Source organism: Stegostoma tigrinum, chromosome 9 (assembly GCF_030684315.1).
Source record: "Stegostoma tigrinum isolate sSteTig4 chromosome 9, sSteTig4.hap1, whole genome shotgun sequence".
In the NCBI taxonomy this organism is placed as follows: Eukaryota; Metazoa; Chordata; class Chondrichthyes; order Orectolobiformes; family Stegostomatidae; genus Stegostoma; species Stegostoma tigrinum.
Genome location: NC_081362.1, coordinates 25,675,622 through 25,697,238, shown reverse-complemented (window position 1 = coordinate 25,697,238; position 21,617 = coordinate 25,675,622). Strand labels below are relative to the sequence as shown.

The 21,617-nt window shown below is 41.4% G+C and overlaps 2 protein-coding genes across 3 annotated transcripts in view; one reads left to right on the top strand and one right to left on the bottom strand.

The window, feature by feature from the left end:
* The window catches only part of LOC125455154 (solute carrier family 22 member 2-like), a 55,781-nt gene extending 52,405 nt beyond the window's left edge, over positions 1–3,376 (top strand). Inside the window, exon 12 of one of the 2 annotated variants that reach the window (XR_009446133.1) lies at positions 3,061–3,376. The gene's annotated coding sequence lies outside the window, so the exon portion shown is untranslated. Of the gene's footprint in view, positions 1–3,056 lie in introns of both variants that reach the window. The other variant, XR_009446132.1, reaches the window with a different exon arrangement.
* A 3,527-nt stretch (positions 3,377–6,903) lies between these two features.
* plg (plasminogen) overlaps positions 6,904–21,617 on the bottom strand; it is a 219,310-nt gene continuing 204,596 nt past the window's right edge. The window contains exons 30-35 of the mRNA XM_048536068.2: positions 21,453–21,573; positions 20,284–20,358; positions 19,675–19,815; positions 18,009–18,115; positions 11,102–11,247; positions 6,904–7,264 (exon numbers count right to left, since the gene is read on the bottom strand). Of these exons, the coding sequence (XP_048392025.2) occupies positions 7,100–7,264; positions 11,102–11,247; positions 18,009–18,115; positions 19,675–19,815; positions 20,284–20,358; positions 21,453–21,573 (755 nt within the window). The 3' untranslated portion in view covers positions 6,904–7,099. The remainder of the gene's footprint in view (positions 7,265–11,101; positions 11,248–18,008; positions 18,116–19,674; positions 19,816–20,283; positions 20,359–21,452; positions 21,574–21,617) is intronic.

The window sequence follows — 21,617 nt, the reverse complement described above, 5'->3', positions numbered from 1 at the left end:
TCATTTGTCTCGGTGAATGTGGAGAAGAACCTTGGTGCGATGTTGCAGCCCTGCTTGACCCAAGTTTGCACTGCTGTTGGGTTTGTGATGGATATGTTTGTGAGAAACACAGCTTGCATGTCATCATAAAGCAGCTGGAGAATAGTTACAAATTTCTGTGGGCAGCTAAATTTGAAGAGGCTTTTCCACAATCCCTCACATTTGACAGAGTCAAAGGCCTTTGTGAGGTTGAAGAAAGCCATGTACAGAGGTTATTTATTCCCTGCACCCTTTCTAGGATTTGTTGCACATTGAAAGTCATGTCCATGACTCAGATGTGACAGTTGAGGTGGATTCTTGTGATGGCCTTTCCTGTGGCAGATCGTAGGGAAATATATCTGTAATCAATTAGCTAGATGGTTGGATTGCAAAGTAATGCCAACAGCAGGGGTTCAATTCCTATCAGCTCTGGCTACCATGTAGACCCTGCCTTCTCAACCTCACTCCATTTATCTGAAGCACGGTGACCCTCAGGCTAAACTCCCCACCAGCCATCTCTCTCTAATGAGAGAACAGCCATATTGAAAAAAGAGAGTGACCCGAAGACAGTCAGCACCTCCTAAATCAATAATCTGTTTAATCACATCCTATCTGGGTTGCCTGGGCCACCCAGTTCCTGAACTCATTGCAACTTTCTTTCAAACATGGACAAAAGAACTAAATTCCAGAGGCCTGGTAAGAGTGACCGTCCTTGACACCAAGGCTGAATTTGACCTGTGGTGGCATCAAGGATCCCTAATAAAATTGGAGTCAATGAGAAATGGGTGGAAATCTCTCCACTGGTTGAAGTCATATCTGGCATAAAGAAAGATCATTGTGTCCCTACAGTGTGGAAACAGGCCATTTGGCCCAACAAGTCCACACTACCCTCCAAAGACCATCCCACCCAGATCTATTCCCCTTCCCCTCCATTTCCCAGGTCTACCTACCTAACCTAAACACTGTGGGCAATTTAGCATGGCCAATTCACCTACTCCACACATCTTTGGATTGTGGGACAAAACCAGAGTACCCAGAAGACAACCATATAGACACAGGGAGAACGTACAAACTCCACACAGCCTGAGGGTGGACTTGAACCTGGGTTCCTGGCACTGTGAGGCAATAGTGCTAACCACTGAGCTACCATGCCACCCAAGATGATTATGATTGTTGGGGGTCAGTCTTCTTAGCTGCAGGACATTACTGAAGAAGTTCCTCAGCGTGGTGTCTTAGGCCCAACCATCTTCAGCTGCTTCATCAATGATTTTCCCTCATGATAAGATCAAAAGTGGTTATGTCTTCTGATGCTTGCACAATGTTGACCACATTTCATTACTCAGATACAGAAGCATTCAATAACCAAATGCAATAAGACCTGGATAATATCAAAGGTTGATCTAAAAATTGGTAAGTAACATTTGCGTCACACAAATGCCTGAAAATGGCCATCTCCAATAAGAGACAAACTAACCATTGTACCTTTATACTAAATGGCATCATTTAATCCTCCAATATCAAATTTGTGGATATTACCTTTGTCCAAAAACTGAACTGGACTAGCTATATAAATTTAATAGCTACATGTTAGGTCAGAGGCTAGGAATCCTGAAGCAAGCAACTCACCTCCTGACTGCTCGAAATCTGCTACAAGGCACAAGTCAAGAGTGTGATGGAATACTCACCACTTGCCTGGATGAGTGAAGCTCCAAGAAACACTTGAATCATTGAGTACATTTAAGACTGAGATAGGTAGGTTCTTGATTATCAAGGGAATCAAGGGTTACAGGGAGAAAGCAGGAGAATGGGGTTGAGGAACTTATCAGCCATGATTGAATGAGGAAGCAGACTCGATGGGCCAAATGGCAAAGTTAGCATGGATTTATGAAAGGGAAATCATGCTTAACTAATCTCATGGTATTTTTAGAATGGAATTAGTAAAACAGATGAGGGGCAGTCAGTGGAAATGATGTATTTAGATTTCAAGAAGGCTTTTGATAAGATCCCACATAAAGGGGTGGTGTTCAAAATTAAAGTGCAAGGCATTGGGAGTAATGTACTGGCAAGGATGGAAATTGGTCGAAAGTTGGGAAACGGGTGGTGACTAATGGTGCACTGCAGGGATCAGTGCTTGGGCTCCAAATGTTGAAAATGTATATAAATGGCTTGGATGAGGGACACAAATGCTATATTTCCAAGTTTGCTGATAACACAAAACTGTGTGGGATTGTGAGTTGTGAGGAGGATGTAAGGAGGCTCCAGGATGACCTAGACAAGTTACGTCGGTGTGAGAACACATGGCAGATACAGTATAACATAGGTGAATGTGAAGTTATACACTTGGGTATGGAAAATAAAATGGTAGTGTTGATTTTAAATGGTGATTGATAACTATAGATGAACAAAGGAATCTAGGTATTGTGGGTGTACTAATCAATGAAAGTCAGCAGGCAAGTGCTGTAAGCAATTCGGAAGGTATTTGGTATGTTGGCCTTCATTGCAAGAATATTTGAATTCAGAAATAGGGATGCCTTACTGTAGTTATATAGGGTTTCCATGAGAGTCCATCAGAAGTATTGTGTGCACTTTTCATTTCCCTTACCTAAGTGAGGATGTACATGTCATAGGGGAATGTGGCTAAGGTTCAGAAGGCTTATATTGGGGATGGCAGAACTGTCATATGTGGAGAGATTGGTTTGACTGGGCCCACAGAAATGGAAACAAAAGTCATTTCTGTAATATTAGCTGCATTTCCTATCATGTTTCATGGCTACATTTGTCTATACTGAGCATTCAGTGTGCATTTAAATTTCAATATTAATCAATTTTCTTACTACAGTATGGAATTAATACTCCAAACTATCTTGGTTAGTTCTTTTAGTGTATAAGTTTGGAATAGTGTATATTAGTTCATGTACTTTTAAAACCAATTCAAATTCAAAGAAGTCAAGGAACTGAAATAGTTTTTCAATTAAATTTTAAATTGCTATATTGTGAAAAAGGCAGTTAGTCACTGTTCAACTATTTCTAATTACAAGGCAGTGAATGGCATGCTCAACATAGAATGTGGAGGAACCATCATACCTGGCCAACTGCTCCTCTTCTGTGGTCCTGTATGCCCACAAGTGTCCGCGGAGAGGGAGCATGTGGAGTCCACTAGCAGATTTAGAGGCCTTTAGGGCTGGGAAATGATGTTTCGATTTCAATTTTGGTAAGTTTCTGTTGACCTCCTGACTTTTTGCAGCTGTAGCCCATCAGGGACCTAAACCATTACTGCAAATTTTCTCTGATCTGAATGTACATTTACAGTCATCAGTGTATGTGATGCAATTATTGAATGAACAACTCCCAACATTGACCCCTTTTTACGGCTTTGACAAGTGAGATGTCATTTCCGTGGTGGTCAGCAAAAGATATTAAAGTCTGTTAAAAGCAACTCTGAAACTGTGCAAATAATGGTCAACAATTGTGAACAACCTGCTCAAGAGAAGAACGTATGATGGTCATGGAGTTTTGCTGATGCTGAATGTTAAATCAGCGAGGAAGTTTTTCTGCTCAAAGATCAAAATCCTCAACCTTGCATATCTGGGATTTACTGAGCAATCTGTGGAAGATTGTGCCTACCAAAAATAGGTCTTGTCAGTGACCAGGTAATTCACTGCAAACTAAAAGATGATCATTTTCTGGCTGTCTTCAGCACCAAAGGAGAAAAGATTTCCTGTGAAGTAAGAAAACTTAGAAACTATAAGTAGTCTATGTTTAATAATTCAAGATATTCAAATTGTCATTAGTAGGTATTTAATCTAAGTAAAGATAATTTCAGGATCTTTCCTCAGTTGCAATAATTTTAAAGTTAATTTTGTAGAGTTTTGATCGAACATTCAAGGTGGACTCTGAATGTCAGCTCACACTAGCCATTATTCAGGAAAGACTAAATTTATTCACTGAACTTTGATGGTTGAGATCAAAAATAATCTTATTAGTGGAGCCATGCATTTATTCTCCTATCCAAAACTGTAGGGATTGAAAAAAAAGCATAATTTTTATATTTATATATGTTCTCATGATTATAAACTATAACTTAGTGAGTGACTCTACATTCTGAGTTTAGTTATGTAGATGCACTATTATTGAACACCATCTTCAAACAAACAATTACCTTCTTGATGGTCACCCTTACAACCACCGGCATTCAACTGTATGTGTCCTTTGCTTGTACGGTAGGCTACACACACTAGTTGGAAGTCATAACTTCAGTGGATACCCCATAGCTGCCAGTGTCCAGCCACAAAGGCCATGAGTGATTTGCAAAACGGCAACAATTTGAATTATTTAAGAAGGAAAAATCTTCCCGAAAGCCTTACACATTATCTCCATAATCAACAGCAGTTGCAGGTAGCATGAGCATTGAGCATATGTAAACCTTTCTTATTCACAAACTGCTAGACTGCTGTGAGGAAGCTTGATGGCCACATTATCACAATCAGTGATTCTTTGCGTCTGACAGAAATCCAGCTATGGCCCCAGACTCAACTATCTTCTCTGCCTGAGTGGCCTGATGGTGGTGAAATTCATATATTGTTTAGCTGGCACCATGGCATCTATGACTTTTACTAGTGATGAGCCATTAACCAAGAGATGTTACGTAGATCTCCAGATGATCCATGGAACGACCACAAACAAAAAGGTTGTTGTCACCAGAGATAATGGGTACTGCAGATACTGGAGAATCCAAGATAACAAAGTGTGAAGCTGGATGAACACAGCAGGCCAAGCAGCATCTCAGGAGCACAAAAGCTGACGTTTCGGGCCTAGACCCTTCATCAGAGCACTCTGATGAAGGGTCTAGGCCCGAAACGTCAGCTTTTGTGCTCCTGAGATGCTGCTTGGCCTGCAGTGTTCATCCAGCTTCACCCTTTGTTATCTTAGGTTGTTGTCACTGTTGCCTTTAATGCTACAATTATTGCATGTCCCGTCCTGCTCCAGTATATCATTCAGTTCTGCTACCACTTCCTTGGAGACACGTAGACATTGGTACTAGGATGTTTCAATTAAGTTGAGCCTCTAATGCATTTTGTATCAAGCATAGCTTTTGCTTTCACCTTGATCTCTCCTTAGTAACACAGAATAGTTTGTCAGTTCACTGGAGCTCCCTGACCACTGTGTAGCCACTCATTGTGTGTCCATCCTTATTTCTTTCTCTACCACTGTTCACTGCACGAGTTAAAGTCAGAAGTCACTGACCACACCCCCCCTCCCCACACCCCCGCCCAAGACAGATAAAGCCTCTTCTGCCTCTCAAGAACTTTGTCCTGCCTCTAGTGGTTGCTGTGGACCTAGGAGACACCTTTCCACAAGCAACACCACTTTGGCTGCACCTTTTGTACTGTTTCTAAATTTGATAGTGTCACTTTTTGAAAGGTCAAACAGCAGTCAGCTTCATTGTATGTCTGCCAGTTACTTCCACAACTCGTCTGCCAACCAGATCTCAGATAACAAGGTATAGAGCTGGATGAACACAGCAGGCCAAGCAGCATCAAAGGAGCAGGAAAGCTGACATTTCGGGTCTGGACCCTTCTTCAGAAATGGGGGAGGAGAAGGGGATTCTGAAATAAATGGAGAGAGAGGGGGAGGTGGATGGAAGGTGGATTAAGAAGCAGATAGGTGGAGAGGAGATGGACAGGTCAAGGAGGCAGGGATGAAGCCAGTACAGTTGAGTGTAGGTGGGGAGTTAGGATGGGGGTTGGTCAGTCAAAGGAAGACGGACAGATCAAGCAGGCGGGGTGAGGCTGGTAGGTTGGAGGTGGGGGTGGGGTTGGTCAGTGAGATGGGTGGAGCGGATAGGTGCGAGAAAAGACGGATGGGTCAAGGAGGCGGGGAATGAGCTGGGCTGGTTTTGGGATGATGTCAGGGGTGGGGAGATTTTGAAGCTTGTGAAGTCCACGTTGAGACTATTGGGCTTCAGGGTTCCCAAGCGAAATATGTGATGTTGTTCCTGCAACCTTCGGGTGGCATCATGGTGGCACTGCAGGAGGCCCACGATAGACATGTCGTCCAATGAGTGGGAGGGGGAGTTGAAGTGGTCCGTGACTGGGAGGTCCAGTCGTTTGTCACGAACCGAACATAGGTGTTCCACAAAGCAGTCTCCAAGCCTCTGCTTGGTTTCCCCGATGTAGCGGATACAATGTACTACATTAGCAGATGTGCAGGTGAATATCTGTTTATTGTGGAAGGTTTTCTTGAGGCCTGGGATGAGGGTGGGGGGGAGGTGTGGCACTTCCTGCGGTTTCAGGGAAAAGTGCCGTGGTGGTGGGGCGAGTGGGGAGTGTGGAGCGGACATGTGAGTCACGGAGAGAGCGGTCCCTCCGGAAGACAGATAAAGGTGGGGAGGGAAAAATGTTCTTGGTAGTGGGGTCAGATTGCAGTTGGTGGAAGTGGCGGAGGATGATGTGTTGAATATGAAGGTTGGTGGGGTGTTACGTCAGGACAAGGGGGATTCTGTTTTTGTTGTTATTGCGAGGAGGGGGTGTGAAGGATGAGTTGTGGAAACGTGAGAGATGTGGTTGCGGGTGTTTTCGACCACTGTAGAGGGGAAGTTGCAGTGCTTGAAAAATGAAGACATCTGGGATGTGGCTGCTATCTCTATGCCAACCAGATCTTGCTTTATTTCAATAACCGAGGTTGCGAATTGGCTCCTAACATGGTAAATTTGGCAAAAGGTTGGAATACACCTGACAATTTGCTGTTTAATGGCCTTGTTAACCATCTACCACTGATTTGTCCCATCGTCTGCATTCAGTCAAATTGGTGACCACTAGCAAAATTCTGCAAATAATTTCAACACTTGTGGTTAAATGACAAAACAAATTATTGTTCACACAGCAGGAAAAATCAACAATTTAATTCAGTCTCTATCCATAGTCTTTACGCTGGTGTCAGCAACAATTTTTAAAAGTCTTCCCAATGAAATAAAAGCCATAATTGTGTCAGGAAAAGAATTTAATCATTCACATGTGGAATTTTGCATTCTGAATGCACTGGGAACACACAATTTTGATTATTGTACTCAGTTATATCTATCTTAACCACCTCTTATTTTACTTTGAATCCAGTCAATAAAATGGGAAACTCGAACATAAACTCCTGGCTTCATTTGTCTTGCACAGCCAAGACCCCAAGATGTTACTCCTTGGAGAATATATTTGCCCTTGGAGTTTGGACATACCAAAGGACCTCCACTGTCACCCTAAAAGAAAGTACAATCAAGGGATCAATGACAATTATGGAAAAGTACTAGTTTAAATCCATTTGTAGCATTAATACAAATAAATGGCTGGTAGGCTTTTGGCTTAATGAACCAAAGTCTTCTCTGTTTATAATTTTTTAAGAAGGTAAGTGTTGGGCACTTATTGATAGTTTTTCATTTTTGGGTTGTGGGCATTATTACTCAATCCCTGCTTGTCCTGAGGAAGGCTGCCTTCTTGCAATGCAACTATGTACATGACAACAGTTAAAAATGAAACTTGTTGACGTGGGCTTGGTGTCATCGATAGGCTAGACTGGATAAGGACATTAGGAGTCCCTCCCTAAAAGCCATTAGTGAATCATTTGGGGTTTTAACAACAATCCAACAGTTCCAGAGTTTTAAAAACTGAATTCAAGTTCTAAGACTGCCACAGTGAGATTGAAATGTCTGTTCACTTGGCTATTGGTGACTCTGATTCTAGCTTGCTGTGATCCCACCTTATTATTATGTATCTTTCTTACATATTTTTGGGGTAAGTGCCAGCTGAGTCTGATTATCAAAGTTTTTCCAACAAGGCCTGGTAAGTTTCCTTGCCATATCTTGCCTAATTAACTAACTGTCCCACACCCTATAGCAACCCTTTTGTTTGATTCTAGCGCTAATTTGGAAGAATTTGCCACTGCTATGATATTATGGAATTCACCGGCATCTCTGGTGCATCTTTAAAAAGCTGCTGTGTAACTGGAGAAGTACGGTCAGTTCACAGCTGTCCTGCAATGTTTTTTGACTTAAATCCTGAACATGGCAGGCAAAGGAAATTTTTGCTTACAGCTTTGTGGGCAGGGACCTGGAGAGGCTGCTGGATGGGGTGGTGCAGAAGTGGGACACTCTGTTTCCCCAGGACCAGCAGAGGAACCATGATACCAGCCAATGTGTTGTGGTCCAAGGTTGCCACTCAGGACAGCACAGTCTCAGTCACCTGAAGGAATGCATAGCAAGGCAAGAAAAGTTCAGTAACTTTCACCATTCCTCCAACAGAAGTGCCACCAATTTCTCTCTGACATCATACACTGAGTCTACCTTCTAACTATAGCCATCTCTCAACACAGCTCTTGCTCTACCACTCTCACTATTGTCTATACCATCTTGCTTCACTTGCTGTCACCGAACTTCAACACCACTAAACCTACTTGCTCAGTGAGCTTCCTACTTACTTGCTTAGGACACCTCCTCACTTACAATAACAGTTGTAAAACCTAATTCTCTTTCATTTCATGTGGAGAACAATGCACAATTGAGCAGAAAGAGTCAAGATAGGTGGCGGATTGCCTGACATTTGGCTTCTCACAACTTGTGTAGATAACATCCTGACTCTGACCATCCTGAGTGGCTAATGGATTGTGTCCGAGCCCCCAAACTGGTATTAGAAGCTGCCATTGACTTGCTGAGCCTGAATTCCTTTAGAGTAGGCTACCGCTCTTGACTTTACTGAGGACTGCTGATAACCATGTCAGATTTTCCTGGATTTATGTCTATGCTAAACTGCAAGGCAATACAGCAGTACTATGAGCCTGCTATCTTTGGATGAGGGGGTAGAGTGTAAAGAGGTAAGGTAATGTGAGACAGGGATGCTGTGAGCACCTAGGTAAGCTCAGTGCAATGATAGCAAGTGAACAGCCTGACATGCAGATTGGTCCAGACCATGAGATGGGTGATGTCCCTGAGCATTCTTGTAGCAGAATTGTAATTATAGTTGCTCATGCAGCTTTGAAGTGTAGAAATGTACTGTAAGTGGATCAGAGATGGTCAACAGGGAGGTCCTTTGGAGCAAGTAGTAAGTTGATGTCACCAGATATCTGCTCTGACTTACCTGTGAGAGTTCTCAATGTCTAGCTTGTTCGGTGTGTTTGGTAAGACAGGAAGCTGAATATTAATATGCTGAATTGTGGTGCTAATGAAGCATATAACAATCTATAATCTTTTATAATTAGCAACACACCCCTGCCTAATGAAAAACTCGCCCCACTGCTCAGCAGATGCACACAAGATGGAGTGAGTTACACCTGACATTGAGATAGGCCTCACCAGATTTGTCATACGATTCTACCACAAATCTTTTCATAGCACATGTCGTTCATGCCCCTATAAGATTCTGCCTTTGTTTTATAAACTGGAGCATGCTAAGTAGCCCCCATGCCAGTCCCACTGGTAAGATATCTCATCTGATCACCTGTCAATCAGCTGGCAGTCAAGTCAGAATGAATTTCATTCACAATTACACGTCTTGACAATGCAAAGCTGCCAGCCAATAAGAGGTTGGCAGCTTCTGGGCCCTAAACGCAGCTGAATGAGGCCTCTTCCTTGGGTTCTACAGTGGTGAGACGGTAAATTTTTCCTGCTGAAAGAGAAAACTCGGTGAGCTTGGTGGGCAGGGCAAGGGGTAACTTTAATTGGATATCTTCACATCCCCAACCACTAATGCCTCAACTTGCCTCCAGATTTATGTAATTAGAGACCCCTCCTATACTGGCAGTGAGATCACCATGGTTTTCCTGTTAGGGAAATAAGCCATCTTTCTCATCCACTAGGGAGGCCGGTGAGAGGGGCATAGTAATTTGATGCCTTAAATGACCACTTGAGGCCCTCGTTGTCAGTGAGTCAAGACCCAGTCAACTTTCTTATTTAGCACTTAATTGCTGAGGTGACAAAAAGAAAATCAGTTTCTCTCCAGATGTAAATAGTCCCATTTAATCTCCTTCCTGACAGCTCTCTTGCCACTTCAGAGGTAGGGAAAATGCAGCCCTGGAATGGTTCCAATATATTAGAAATCCACAGCCTTTTGAGTTCATGGCAAGAAATGTTAGCAAGATCCACTTATCTGAACTTCCCTGGAGGCATGCAGATTTTTTTTTCCTCTTCAGTCATTTATTCAAATCATTATTGGTGACGATTCTGCCAACTGCTTAAGTCCAACTCTTTTGACACAGTGCCACATAACTTCTCCACTGGAGCTGCACCTTCTTAAAAATCTAGATTTGACACCAACTTTGATCATGCCTCCTCCCGCCCTCCCTTCCTTGCTTGCAGACAGTTTTGTCTACATCGAGTTCCTAGGATTTTTATAACCAGTCTTTTTTTTATTGGACTGCACATGGTGTTTGTGATTCTTCTGTTCATTTGTTCTAGAGCCATCTTTTGTTTCTTTATTTGTCCCATTTGTATCATTTTGTCTTGTACCATCATCTCTCTTGTCATTTATTACCTCTTGCTCTTCACCCCATCACAGGTTTGCCTTTGGCTGTTTCCTCTTCTCCACACTTTGCCTGCTTCAGTATGTCCTTAAAACCTTTTATATTTCTAGCTTCTCATAGCCCTGAGAGGTCACAGACTTGAAATTTGTTAATTTTTGTTTCTCTTTCCAAGATGGTACCAGAACTGGAAAGTATTTCCAGATTTTTTTACTGGTATTTCAATTTTCCAAAACCTGCTATATTTTCATTTATCTCTATGTTATGTAAGGGTATCAATGGATATGTCGCAGAGGTAGTTAATGGAGTTGAAGTACAAATTTGCCAAATTCTACTCAAAAACCAGGCTGAAATCAGTAGACTTAATAACCTAATTTTGTTCCCATGTTTCTATTTCAAAGCTACAGGTCAGAAGACAATGGTCAAATTATTGCGTCCTTACTCTGAAGATAACTTTTAGCAGTAAAGCACTATGATCATCTCTCACAGTTTGTTGAATTGCATGTTAATCTCTTAGTAATGTTACTGATTTTCCCATTCATTACTTTCAACCATTCTATATTTTATACCCAGCTGTACGATCACATACCTGGCAGCTGTCCACTGCACCTTCAATATTTCCTGCACACAGTTCACTGTCTCTAACTCTTCCATTCAAATATTCAGGTCGATTGCAAATTTTATTTTCTATCACAGGAAAACCTGCCTCTTTTAAAATCCCATCGCCTCCAGTTCCTAAAAGCAAATGTGACAAATGGAAAAAAAATTAATGTGCAAACATGATCCCCAACAATTTATGCAGTTTTGTGGTACCTTTTTAGCGTTGTAAAATATTCTAAGATGCATCATTGGAGCATTATGAAATAAAATTGAACACCAAAGTCACATAATAAGATATTAGAATAGGTAACCAAATGCTTGGTCAAAGAGTTGGCCATTAAGCAGAGGAGAAAGGTTGTGGTGTGCAGTAGCTTAAGGAAAAAATTGCTATGCTCAAGATCTGGGCAACTGTAGGCATAGCTAACAATGGTGGAATTATGAAAATTGGATTTCTGTTTTATTAGGACTGTTAATACTTTCCCTCTCAAAGTTATACATCAGGAAAATGCAGAAGTTATCACTTTAGTATTTTCTGCTTGTTTCTGCCTCTTTTTCATTGAGAGACCATCATATGCACCTACCATAGATTGATTCTGATCCTAGCTGACTTTTCAGCCATTTGAATTCAGGTGCACAATGGCCAGTGGCAGAGAAAACTTGTGACAACCTATGATTTTGAAAGGTATTACTGTGTATTATTTAAATGTTTTTATTTCAACAAATGCTATGACTGTTACGCAATCAGCCTAGAATTTAACTTCTACCAAAATATTTGAGTAAAAATCTTGGTTCTTCCATTCTCAATATTAAAATGTAATGATTATGATGCATATGGGAATACCTTGCAATAAGCAATTTCAAAGGTATGAGACATGCTTATAGCTAGGGGGCTGAAATATTTGTAGTTTTCAAAAATATTTAAGCTTGAACAGTCAAGTGTCACAGACTAGTAGATTACAAATTGAGCAAAGTAATTGTTGTTTAATTTTTTAAAGAAAATGGAAGAGCATATGTTTATCACTGTCTATCAACAGTTCCTAGCATTGCATTCACTAAGGATGCACTAACATAGACTAATTGGCTTATAGTTACCTGCTTTCTGTCTGCCTCCCTTCTTGAACGGGAGTGTCACATTGCAGGTTTTCCGAACCTCTGGAACCTTCCTGGAATCCAATGAATTCTGAAATATTTCAACCAATACCTCAACTTCTTTTAAAACCCTTGCCCCGCATCTGCTTTTCAGTTTCATTAGTTTGTCCGATATTTTGTCCCTCGTGATAGAGACTGATATGAGAGCTTTCCTTACCACTTTGCTCATCTGCTAAAGAATTTTCTTTTTCACTGCCTTTGTTATCCATGAGTGGCTCATCTTTCTCTTCAAGTTCCTTTTTGATCAGAATTTTTTTTGCTGATGAGCATAATAAAATATCTGCCTAAGTATCTGTCACTGCTCTTTCACTGACTTCAACCTGCTGCGAGGGACAATTCCTTGTTCATTGCTCTGTAATTGCCCTTATTTAAATTGAGGATACTAATTTGAGAAACGTTTTGCTCTCCTTCAAGCAGAATTTGAAATTTTACTATGTTGTGATTGCTATCCTGTAAAGGATCCTTAACTATGAGATGTCTTGATAAATGTACCTCATTACACATTACAGATCTAAAATAACAAAGTTTGGAGCTGGATGAACACAGCAGGCCAAACAGCATCTCAAGAGCACAAAAGCTGACGTTTCGGGCCTAGACCCTTCATCAGAGAGGGGGATGGGGAGAGGGAACTGGAATAAATAGGGAGAGAGGGGGAGGCAGACCGAAGATGGAGAGAAAAGAAGATAAGTAGAGATAGAAAGTATAGGTGAGGAGGTAGGGAGGGGATAGGTCAGTCCAGGGAAGAGGGACAGATCAAGGAGGCGGGAAGGGGTGGTAGGTAGGAAATGGAGGTGCGACTTGAGGTGGGAGGAAGGGATGGGTGAGAGAAAGAACAGGTTCGGGAAGCGGAGACAGGCTGGGCTGGTTTTGGGATGCAGTGGGGGGAGGGGATGAGCTGGGCTGGTTTTGTGATGCAGTGGGGGGAGGGGAAGAACTGGGCTGGTTTTGGGATGCAGTGGGGGAAGGGGAGATTTTGAAGCTTGTGAAGTCCACATTGATACCATTGGGCTGCAAGGTTCCCAAGCGGAATATGAGTTGCTGTTCCTGCAACCTTCGGGTGGCATCATTGTGGCACTGCAGGAGGCCCATGATGGACATGTCGTCTGAGGAATGGGAGGCGGAGTTAAAATGGTTCGCGACTGGGAGATGCAGTTGTTTGTTGTGAACCGAGCAGAGGTGTTCTGCAAAGCGGTCCCCAAGCCTCCGCTTGGTTTCCCCAATGTAGAGGAAACCACACCGAGTACAATGGATACAATATACCACATTGGCAGATGTGCAGGTGAACATCTGCTTGATATGGAAGGTCATCTTGGGGCCTGGGATAGGGGTGAGGGAGGAGGTGTGGGAGCAAGTGTAGCACTTCCTACGGTTGCAGGGCAAGGTGCCGGGTGTGGTGGGTTTAGAGGGGAATGTGGAGCGGACAAGGTAGCTGCGGAGAGAGTGGTCTTTCCGGAAAGCAGACAAGGATGGGGATGGAAAAATAGCTTGGGTGGTGGGGTTGGATTGCAGATGGCGGAAGTGCCGGAGGATGATACGTTGTATCCGGAGGTTGGTGGGGTGGTATGTGAGAACGAGGAGGATCCTCTGGGGGCGGTTGTGGCGGGGGCGGGGTGTGAGGGATGTGTTGTGGGAAATATCTCCCCATCTTTGGTCCGCCTCCCCTTCTCTCCCTATTTATTCCAGTTCCCTCTCCCCATTCCCCTCTCTGATGAAGGGCCTAGGCCCAAAACATCAGCTTTTGTGCTCCTGAGATGCTGCTTGGCCTGCTGTATTCATCCAGCTCCACACTTTGTTATCTTGGATTCTCCATCATCCCAGTTCCCATTATCACCAGATCTAAAATACCCTGTTCCTGCATAGGTTCTGCAAAGTACAGCTCTGAGAAACAATCTCTGATGCACTCTACAAAGTTGCACTTTATATTGCCTTTTCCATTTACTTTGTTCAGTCAATATAAAGATTAAAATCAACCATGACAATTAGAATGCTTTTATACAGATTTTTACATATTTATGCTGTTGCAGTGTCTGCAGCTCAGACAGTAGTCATTGGTGGACTGCCTAGCAGTCAGTTAGGCTTTACTTCAAGCAATTCCTATTACGTTTGGAGTCTTCTTGCTTAGATCTTCCTTGAAATTAATGGAAGTGGATCTCTTGGCTTCAACAACAGGATCCATCCCAACAACATTAGCCTCAAACTGTTTTCACTCTTGCTTCTGATATGTTGAGGATGTGTTCTTGTAACTGATGTCTGAAAGTATAGAAACATAGAAACTACAAGTAGGGATAGGCTATTCAGCATTTAGAACCTGCTCCGCCTTTCCAGATAATGATGGTTGATCATCTGTTTCAAAGCCGTATTCCTCCCTTCTCCTGATATCCATTGACGCCTTTAAAGCCTCCAAAAAAAGTATCTCTTTATTGAATATATTCAGTGATTTGGCTTCCACAGCTCTTTGTGGTTGAGAATTCCACAAGTTTACACCCTCTGAGTGAAGAAAACTTTGCTCATTTCAGACCTGAATGGTCTACCTGTATCTTGATATTGTGTCCCTTGGTTCTAGACTCCCCAGGCAGGGAAAACACCCACTCTGCGTCCAATCTGTCCAGTCCTATTAGCATTTTATATGTTTCAATCAGATTCTCTCTCATCCTCCTAAACTCTAATGAATACAGTCCCAATCGAACCAATCTCTCCTCTTAGGAAGGTCTTGTATCACAGTATTAGCCAAGTGAAACCTCCACTGTACTCCTTCTATGACATATATACTTTCTTAGGTAGGGAGACCAAAGCCAGTATTCCAGGTGCGGTCTTACCAAGGCCCTGTATAAATACAGTTAAGACATCTCTACTTCTGAGCCGAAAATTTCTTGCAATGAAGGCCACTATACCACTTATCTTCCTAGTCGCCTTCTGGATGTTTCAGTTCACTACTATAATCTTATATAGAAATGCTGGAAATTGCCTGTTCAACAAACTCAGCTGTGATCTTAGATGAGACCACAAAATTATGTTATGGTCTTGGACAAGGTCAGCAAATCTTGTTGCAATCTGGTTAGAAACCAATAACCTGTTATTTTTAGTGGACAGAAGGTGATATTCATAAAACCACAAGATTCCATGACGTACAACAAACAAAATTTTACCATAAAACATTGGAATAGAAGTACAATCAACAATACACATACAACGTATTTCTAACAATCAGAATTAACATATAATGAACATGGGTAATAAATTGAGCAAGTAGTAAATGCAATCAAAGCATGTCCCTGGATTTTTCAAAAATGTATATCCCCAACCCCATGTTAATGACACAGTATGCCATCAGATCTCATTAACATCATGAGACTACAATTCTTTACTTTTACTGATCCAGCCATAAAACTCTCAAATCTCAATGAATGCTCCTGTTCTGTTCTGACCCCTGCCTTTGCTGGGTTTGTGCTCTTCTGGGCTCCGAAAGCTACACTCCAGCACTTAATCACAGGTTGTATCTTTTAACCAATACAGCTCAACAGCTCTTTTTTTATTTCCCCAGGGATCTTTCAGAGGTCTAGCCACATGTTGCTATTCAGCTGATTTTGACTCATCACTGGGTCGCCAACTGTACAGAATCTGTAATTAAGTTAACTTCGCTGCAGTTAGCTAAAACATAGGAATAGTATTAGGCCATTCAGTTCCTCGAACCTGTTCTGCCATTCAATGAGACCATGATATATGACCTAACTCCAATATCTACCTTTTGGCCCATATATCTTAGCTTCTTTGCTTAACAAAAAATTATCTTTTTCAGATTTAAAGCTGACAACTGATCTAGCATCAGTTGCCACTTGTCGAAGCGTGTTCGAAACCACTATCACCCTATGTATGTAAAAGTGCTTCATAACATCTCTCCTGAATGATACGGCCCAAATTTTTAGACAATGCCCTCTAGTTCTAGATCCCCTACCAGCTTATCTATCAAGTCTTTTCCTTCCTATATCTTGAAGACTTCAATCAGATCAGCTCTTAACCTTCTAAATCCTAGAGAAAACAGCCTAATTTATATCATCTGTCCTCTTAACCTCTGAAGTCCAGGTATCATTTCTTGTAAACCTACGGTGTACTCCATCCGAGGCCGATATATCCTCCCAAGGTGTGATGCCCAGATCTTCTGTCAATACACACAGTACAATAAAAATCATCACTTTTTAATATGAAGGGTACATCTGTCTTTCTCTCAACTCACTGACCTTCTGCCCCTGCCTATAATCTTTTAACTGCGCTTCCATGGCCCAAACTTGCTTTCAATAGCCCGCACCCCCCCCCCACCCCCCCCACCCCCGTAACAGAATTGAATGTTGCCACTGAGAAACTTTTGGAATCACCTATTCTCTGGATGTTATATTTTGTAGCGAATACTGGTTTGCTCAGTATTAAATAAATCGATGTAACTAGAGGAGATCATGATAAGTTAAGAAACTGTTGGCTCTTATCTGGCTGGGCAGTATGATTGACTTTGATACTTGGACAGCGTGCTGTTGGGAGAATTATTTTTGATGATTAGGTCCAGCTAATGGTAATGTTGATGGGTGTCTCCAGGGCTCCTCATGGCATAAATTATTCTGAAAGAAAATGTTAGTTACACATGTTCTAGTAGCAAAGCTCAAGTAGTCTCTTTCTATTCGCATTCACCTTTTCAAAGACATTTTGGGAGGGTGGAGGGTTGAGAGATTGCATTGAAATGCCCAGTTGGTAAAAAATGTTCTGTCATGGAAATTCTGCTGATGATAGTATTAAGTTTCTTTACAAACTAGTCTTTTGCCTCCGTATTGGAGTACAGAATTAGAACATAAATATTCATGATATTGTTGAGTGAAATGGATTCTGCCAACTCGTTGAGTAGAGCCTTTAAGCTTTAAGCATGCATTGACCTTGGCAGGTCAGCACCTTACTGGTCAGGGCTGCCTACCTTGAGGTGGGTGGTAGCTTGGCTGACAAGTAGGATACATTGGCCCCTTTCAGCACTGGAGATAGCAATGTGAACAAAATACATGGAAAGCTTGGGTTGCTCAGATTCACCTCTTGACTTACCTGTCTGAGTCCAAAGGAATGGAAAGCATTATGACTGACACCAGCTTGGTTGCAGGAAAGATGACATACTTAGATATTACTCTGCCTTTGGACTCCACCACAGAAGTTTTTTTGGCAAGAGCTACTCCCTTAGCCCCTCAAGATATCCATGTGATAGTGGAGTAATTTAGCTCTTGCTGGGAGTTTCATTCATGTGTGCTGGGTCTATCTATATAGCAGTGGGCATACACATTGCATGTCTGAGGGCCAGACTTCCTCTGAGTTTGTCAAAACTTTAGCTTGGGGTACAACCCATCTAGTTTCCATGTGTTTGCCATGAGAAGGCACAACAGAGAACTAGTTGCTGGAGTGGATCTATACATTTTCTCCTTTTCTTGTGGCTGCTAGACAACAGTGCAAGCTGAAAGTGAGAGGCATACTAGCCCTTAAGAAATGGGAAATATGCTCTTTGTTTTCCTGCTAGATGCATCATATCAACCTGTTCAACACACAGGCTCATAACAGCTAACTATGTTATTGGCGTCCATGGAACAATAAATAACTGCAAAATCAATGCCTTCAGGAAAGAATGGATGGGTCTGGAGACAAATTAGTGGAGAAGTGAGGAAAGGGAAAAGCAAATAATTAAGGACATGTAACTTTACATTGAGACACATCTCCTTAAATCATACCTTGTGTTTCACCCCAGCCTGTAACATAGCATTCAGATCCACTTGGTAATATGTAGCCCTTTGTTGGCAAACAGATTAAAGCAACTTTGTCAGAAAGGATTGCTGGCCTAAAATTAAAAATGTGTTTCAAATCATTTTCATTTCATTTAATTTGCAAAAACTAGTTACTTAATTTTACATTTTTCCTTCAGCTTGCAACCTGAGGATAATCCATCAATAGGTAGTGTTACATAGAACAGCTTTATTCAGTTAACACTGTCATGTATGTTTTTAAAAGTAACAGATTAGCTGCAGTGAAGAAGAATTAAAAAATCTTTCAAATTCAGCCCTGTTGAATGTTATTTTGAGTGCTTTGTAAGTATCAGAGAATGTGTTATGCGAAGGGATGGAGAAAGAAAGATTGAAGTCAGGCTTATGAAAGACTGGGCCAGAGAAAGGGATGAAAGTAATGCCTTTTAGAGGTGAGCTTTGTTTCAGTCACGAATTCCAGATTGCTGTGCCAGAGCTTCTTCATTTTGTTCGTTATATAGCTTTCCTGTCAAGAATTTGGTTTAGATTTTGTATCCTTTGCAGAACTGTAGGAAGGAATTTGAGACCATAACACCTTTAAGGGGCATTCTGGTGCTAGCTAATTGAAGAAGGTAAACCCTACTCCCTTTTTTGGTATCCATTAGAACTGTATTCTTCATAACATAATGGTCCTCCAGACATCAGTATCAGTATGTCAATCAAAATAAGTGCAGTGGATATTGTGCTTGATTTTAAAGCTTTCATACCAAAAGGGAAAGATGATGAAAACAGAATGTTTAACAGGCGAGTGCTCGCTGTCATCTGCCACCACTACCAATTCTAATTTTATCAGCAGTAGGGGAGCCATCAGCTGGCTACGTAAGAGTCCAGTGCCAAATGAAACCTGGTGGTTCAGTGGGAAGGAGGGGATATGACTCGTTGGGACTTCTGTCTCCATTGAAATCCTCCTACACATTACTGACCCTATCTGCTTTCCAGGACCCAGTAAGACCCTGGACTAATCTCAGTTTAGGTAACATCATTGAACACTTTTCTTGGAGACCACTGTATAGTCCCAGCTGACAAGCTCCCTGAGATGGGCAGAATACCCATTCAAAGGCCCAATGATCATTAAATTGCTACTGAACTAGCCATCCAAGTCAAGACATATATATTCATTTGTGGGATGTTGGCTTCATTGGCTAGGCCAGCATTTATTACCTGTCCCTTGTTGCCCTTGAGAAAGTGGTGATGAGCTGCCTTCTTGAACTACTACAGTCTAATTGCTGTGTGTCAACCCACAACTAAATTAGGGAGGAAATTCCAGGATCTTGACTCAGTGACAGTGGAGTAATGGTGATTTATTTCCAAGTCAAGATGGTGAGTGGCTTGCAGGGGAAATTGCAGGTGTTGGTGCTTATTCCTTCGACTGCTGTAAAATTCAGATCTAGATTTCTTGATGTTCCATTTTGCTCATGATGAGTGATTCAAAGGGTCAATTCAAATGAAGATGGCTTCAATTCTGATCCATATGCTATACCTTAGATGTAAGGGTGTGTTGAGGGTGCATTCTTCAAAACAATACATGAACACAAATGCAAGGCTAACTGACTCATTACAATCAAGGAAAATATAAGAAAGAAATGAAAATGAATACCTGCGAAGCTTTAATAAAGCAATATCATTGCGTTTGGGCTCAAGAAAAATTTTGTCAATATCAATTATCTGCCTTGATGATTCAGTTGCAGCTTCTCTGTGTATTCCAATGTAAACTTTGTAGCTCGAAGCTCTGAGGTTTCTGTGATGGATGCAGTGAAGAAATTGAATATTTGTTTATTTCACTTATATCTTTACAAGAATAATAGCTCGCATTTACATATTGCCTTTAACATAATGCATTTTAAGTCGCTGCAGTACCTTTTTGGGAAGTGCATACTATTGTCTACAGTCGGTTGTCAAAAGATTGCAGAAATTTGTAACTGAGAACATGATATTAGGTCACATCACCAAAAGCTTGTTCAATGGTAGATTTTAAGGAACATTTTAAAGGAAGAGAAAATAGTAGTGGGGTGAAGAGGTCTAGAAATGAAATTGTGGAGTATAGTCAGTAGGCAGCTGTTACTGAAGACAACAGTGATTTAAGGTTAGAGTATAGAGGAATATGGAAATCGGACTGAGAAATTTTAAAACTAAGGTGTTGCTAAACCAGGATTCCACATTAGTCAGTAAAAATAAGTGTTAAAATTATAAGCATCCAATCCCTTACCTTTCTACACAGTGTTTGGCGGTGAGCACCCAATTCACATCAATAAGGGTTCCTCCACAAAAGTGAGCACCAAAACTATGATCAACAAGACAATTTAATACTATAACATTGATTGATTGGAAAACTTGTAATGGTAATATTCAGAGATAATATTGATTATTAATAAAAATAATGCAATGCCTAGAAAATCTTCTCACCTTTCCTTTATTTGCGCCAAATATTAAAAAATACTGTGCTCTTTTTTCACCAATCTTCCTGCTTGTAGAACCAATTAATCTATTCTTTCAACATTTACATTTTGAACAACTTTATTAAATCTCCTTGTAACATCCTTTGCTCCAAAGAAAGCAAATTTAGCTTCTGAAGTTTCTCCCACTAACTGAAGTCCCACAACTGGCTTACAGTTTTTGTATTTCTTCCCTGATCTCACTCCAAGTTTCAAATGATTTACGTGCCTATCTCTGCCATTTCAATTTTTTGCTTGTACTTGTTCACTGTCAAGAACAGCATATATTGCCATTCCTAAATGTCTTTGAGAAGGTGGAAATGAGGTGCCCTCTTGAATTGGGGCAGTCTGCAAGATGAATGTACTCCCAAAGTTTAGGTTGATAGGAGTTCCAGGATTTTGGCGCAGCAACACTGAAGAAGTGGTCACACTTTCCACATCGGGTTGATGTGTTGCTTGAAGAGAAAGTTGCACATGGTGGCATTTCAATGCATCAGCTGCTCTTGGTCTTCTAGTCAGTGGAGATCACATGTTTAGGAGGTGCTGTTTAAGAAGCCTTTTCCAGTTGCTGCGGTGCATCTTTTAGAAAATATACATTTGCCATTCTGTTTGTTGTAGAAGGAATGCATGATGGGGTGCCAATCAAGTGATTCTTTTGCCCTGAATGATGCCAAGCATTTTGAGTATTGTTGGAGCAGCACCCATTTAGACAAGTGAGGAGTATTAAACCTCATTCCTAACCTATGCCTTGCAAAAGGTCGAGTGGCTTTGAAGAATCAGGGAGATGTTCATAGTAAGTACCCAGTTTTGATATATTCTTATGGCCACAGTATTTATGTGGCTGGCCTATTTTTAAGTTTGTCGCATATAAAATTATTTGGTAGCGTGACATCACTTATAAGAAATCTTCCCTAAATTACATTTTCTGAGGCAAATCACTTACCTGGTGCGAAGACTAATTTGCCAGGGCCAGGAATGTGGTTTGGATACACAGCCACCAACAATTCTTCCAAAACATTTCTTGGGTTCAACATTAGATATTCCACACTCACTAGTTTGTTGGCCTAGAGTCACAAAATAATCAATTAGTTCTGTTATTTATGGAATG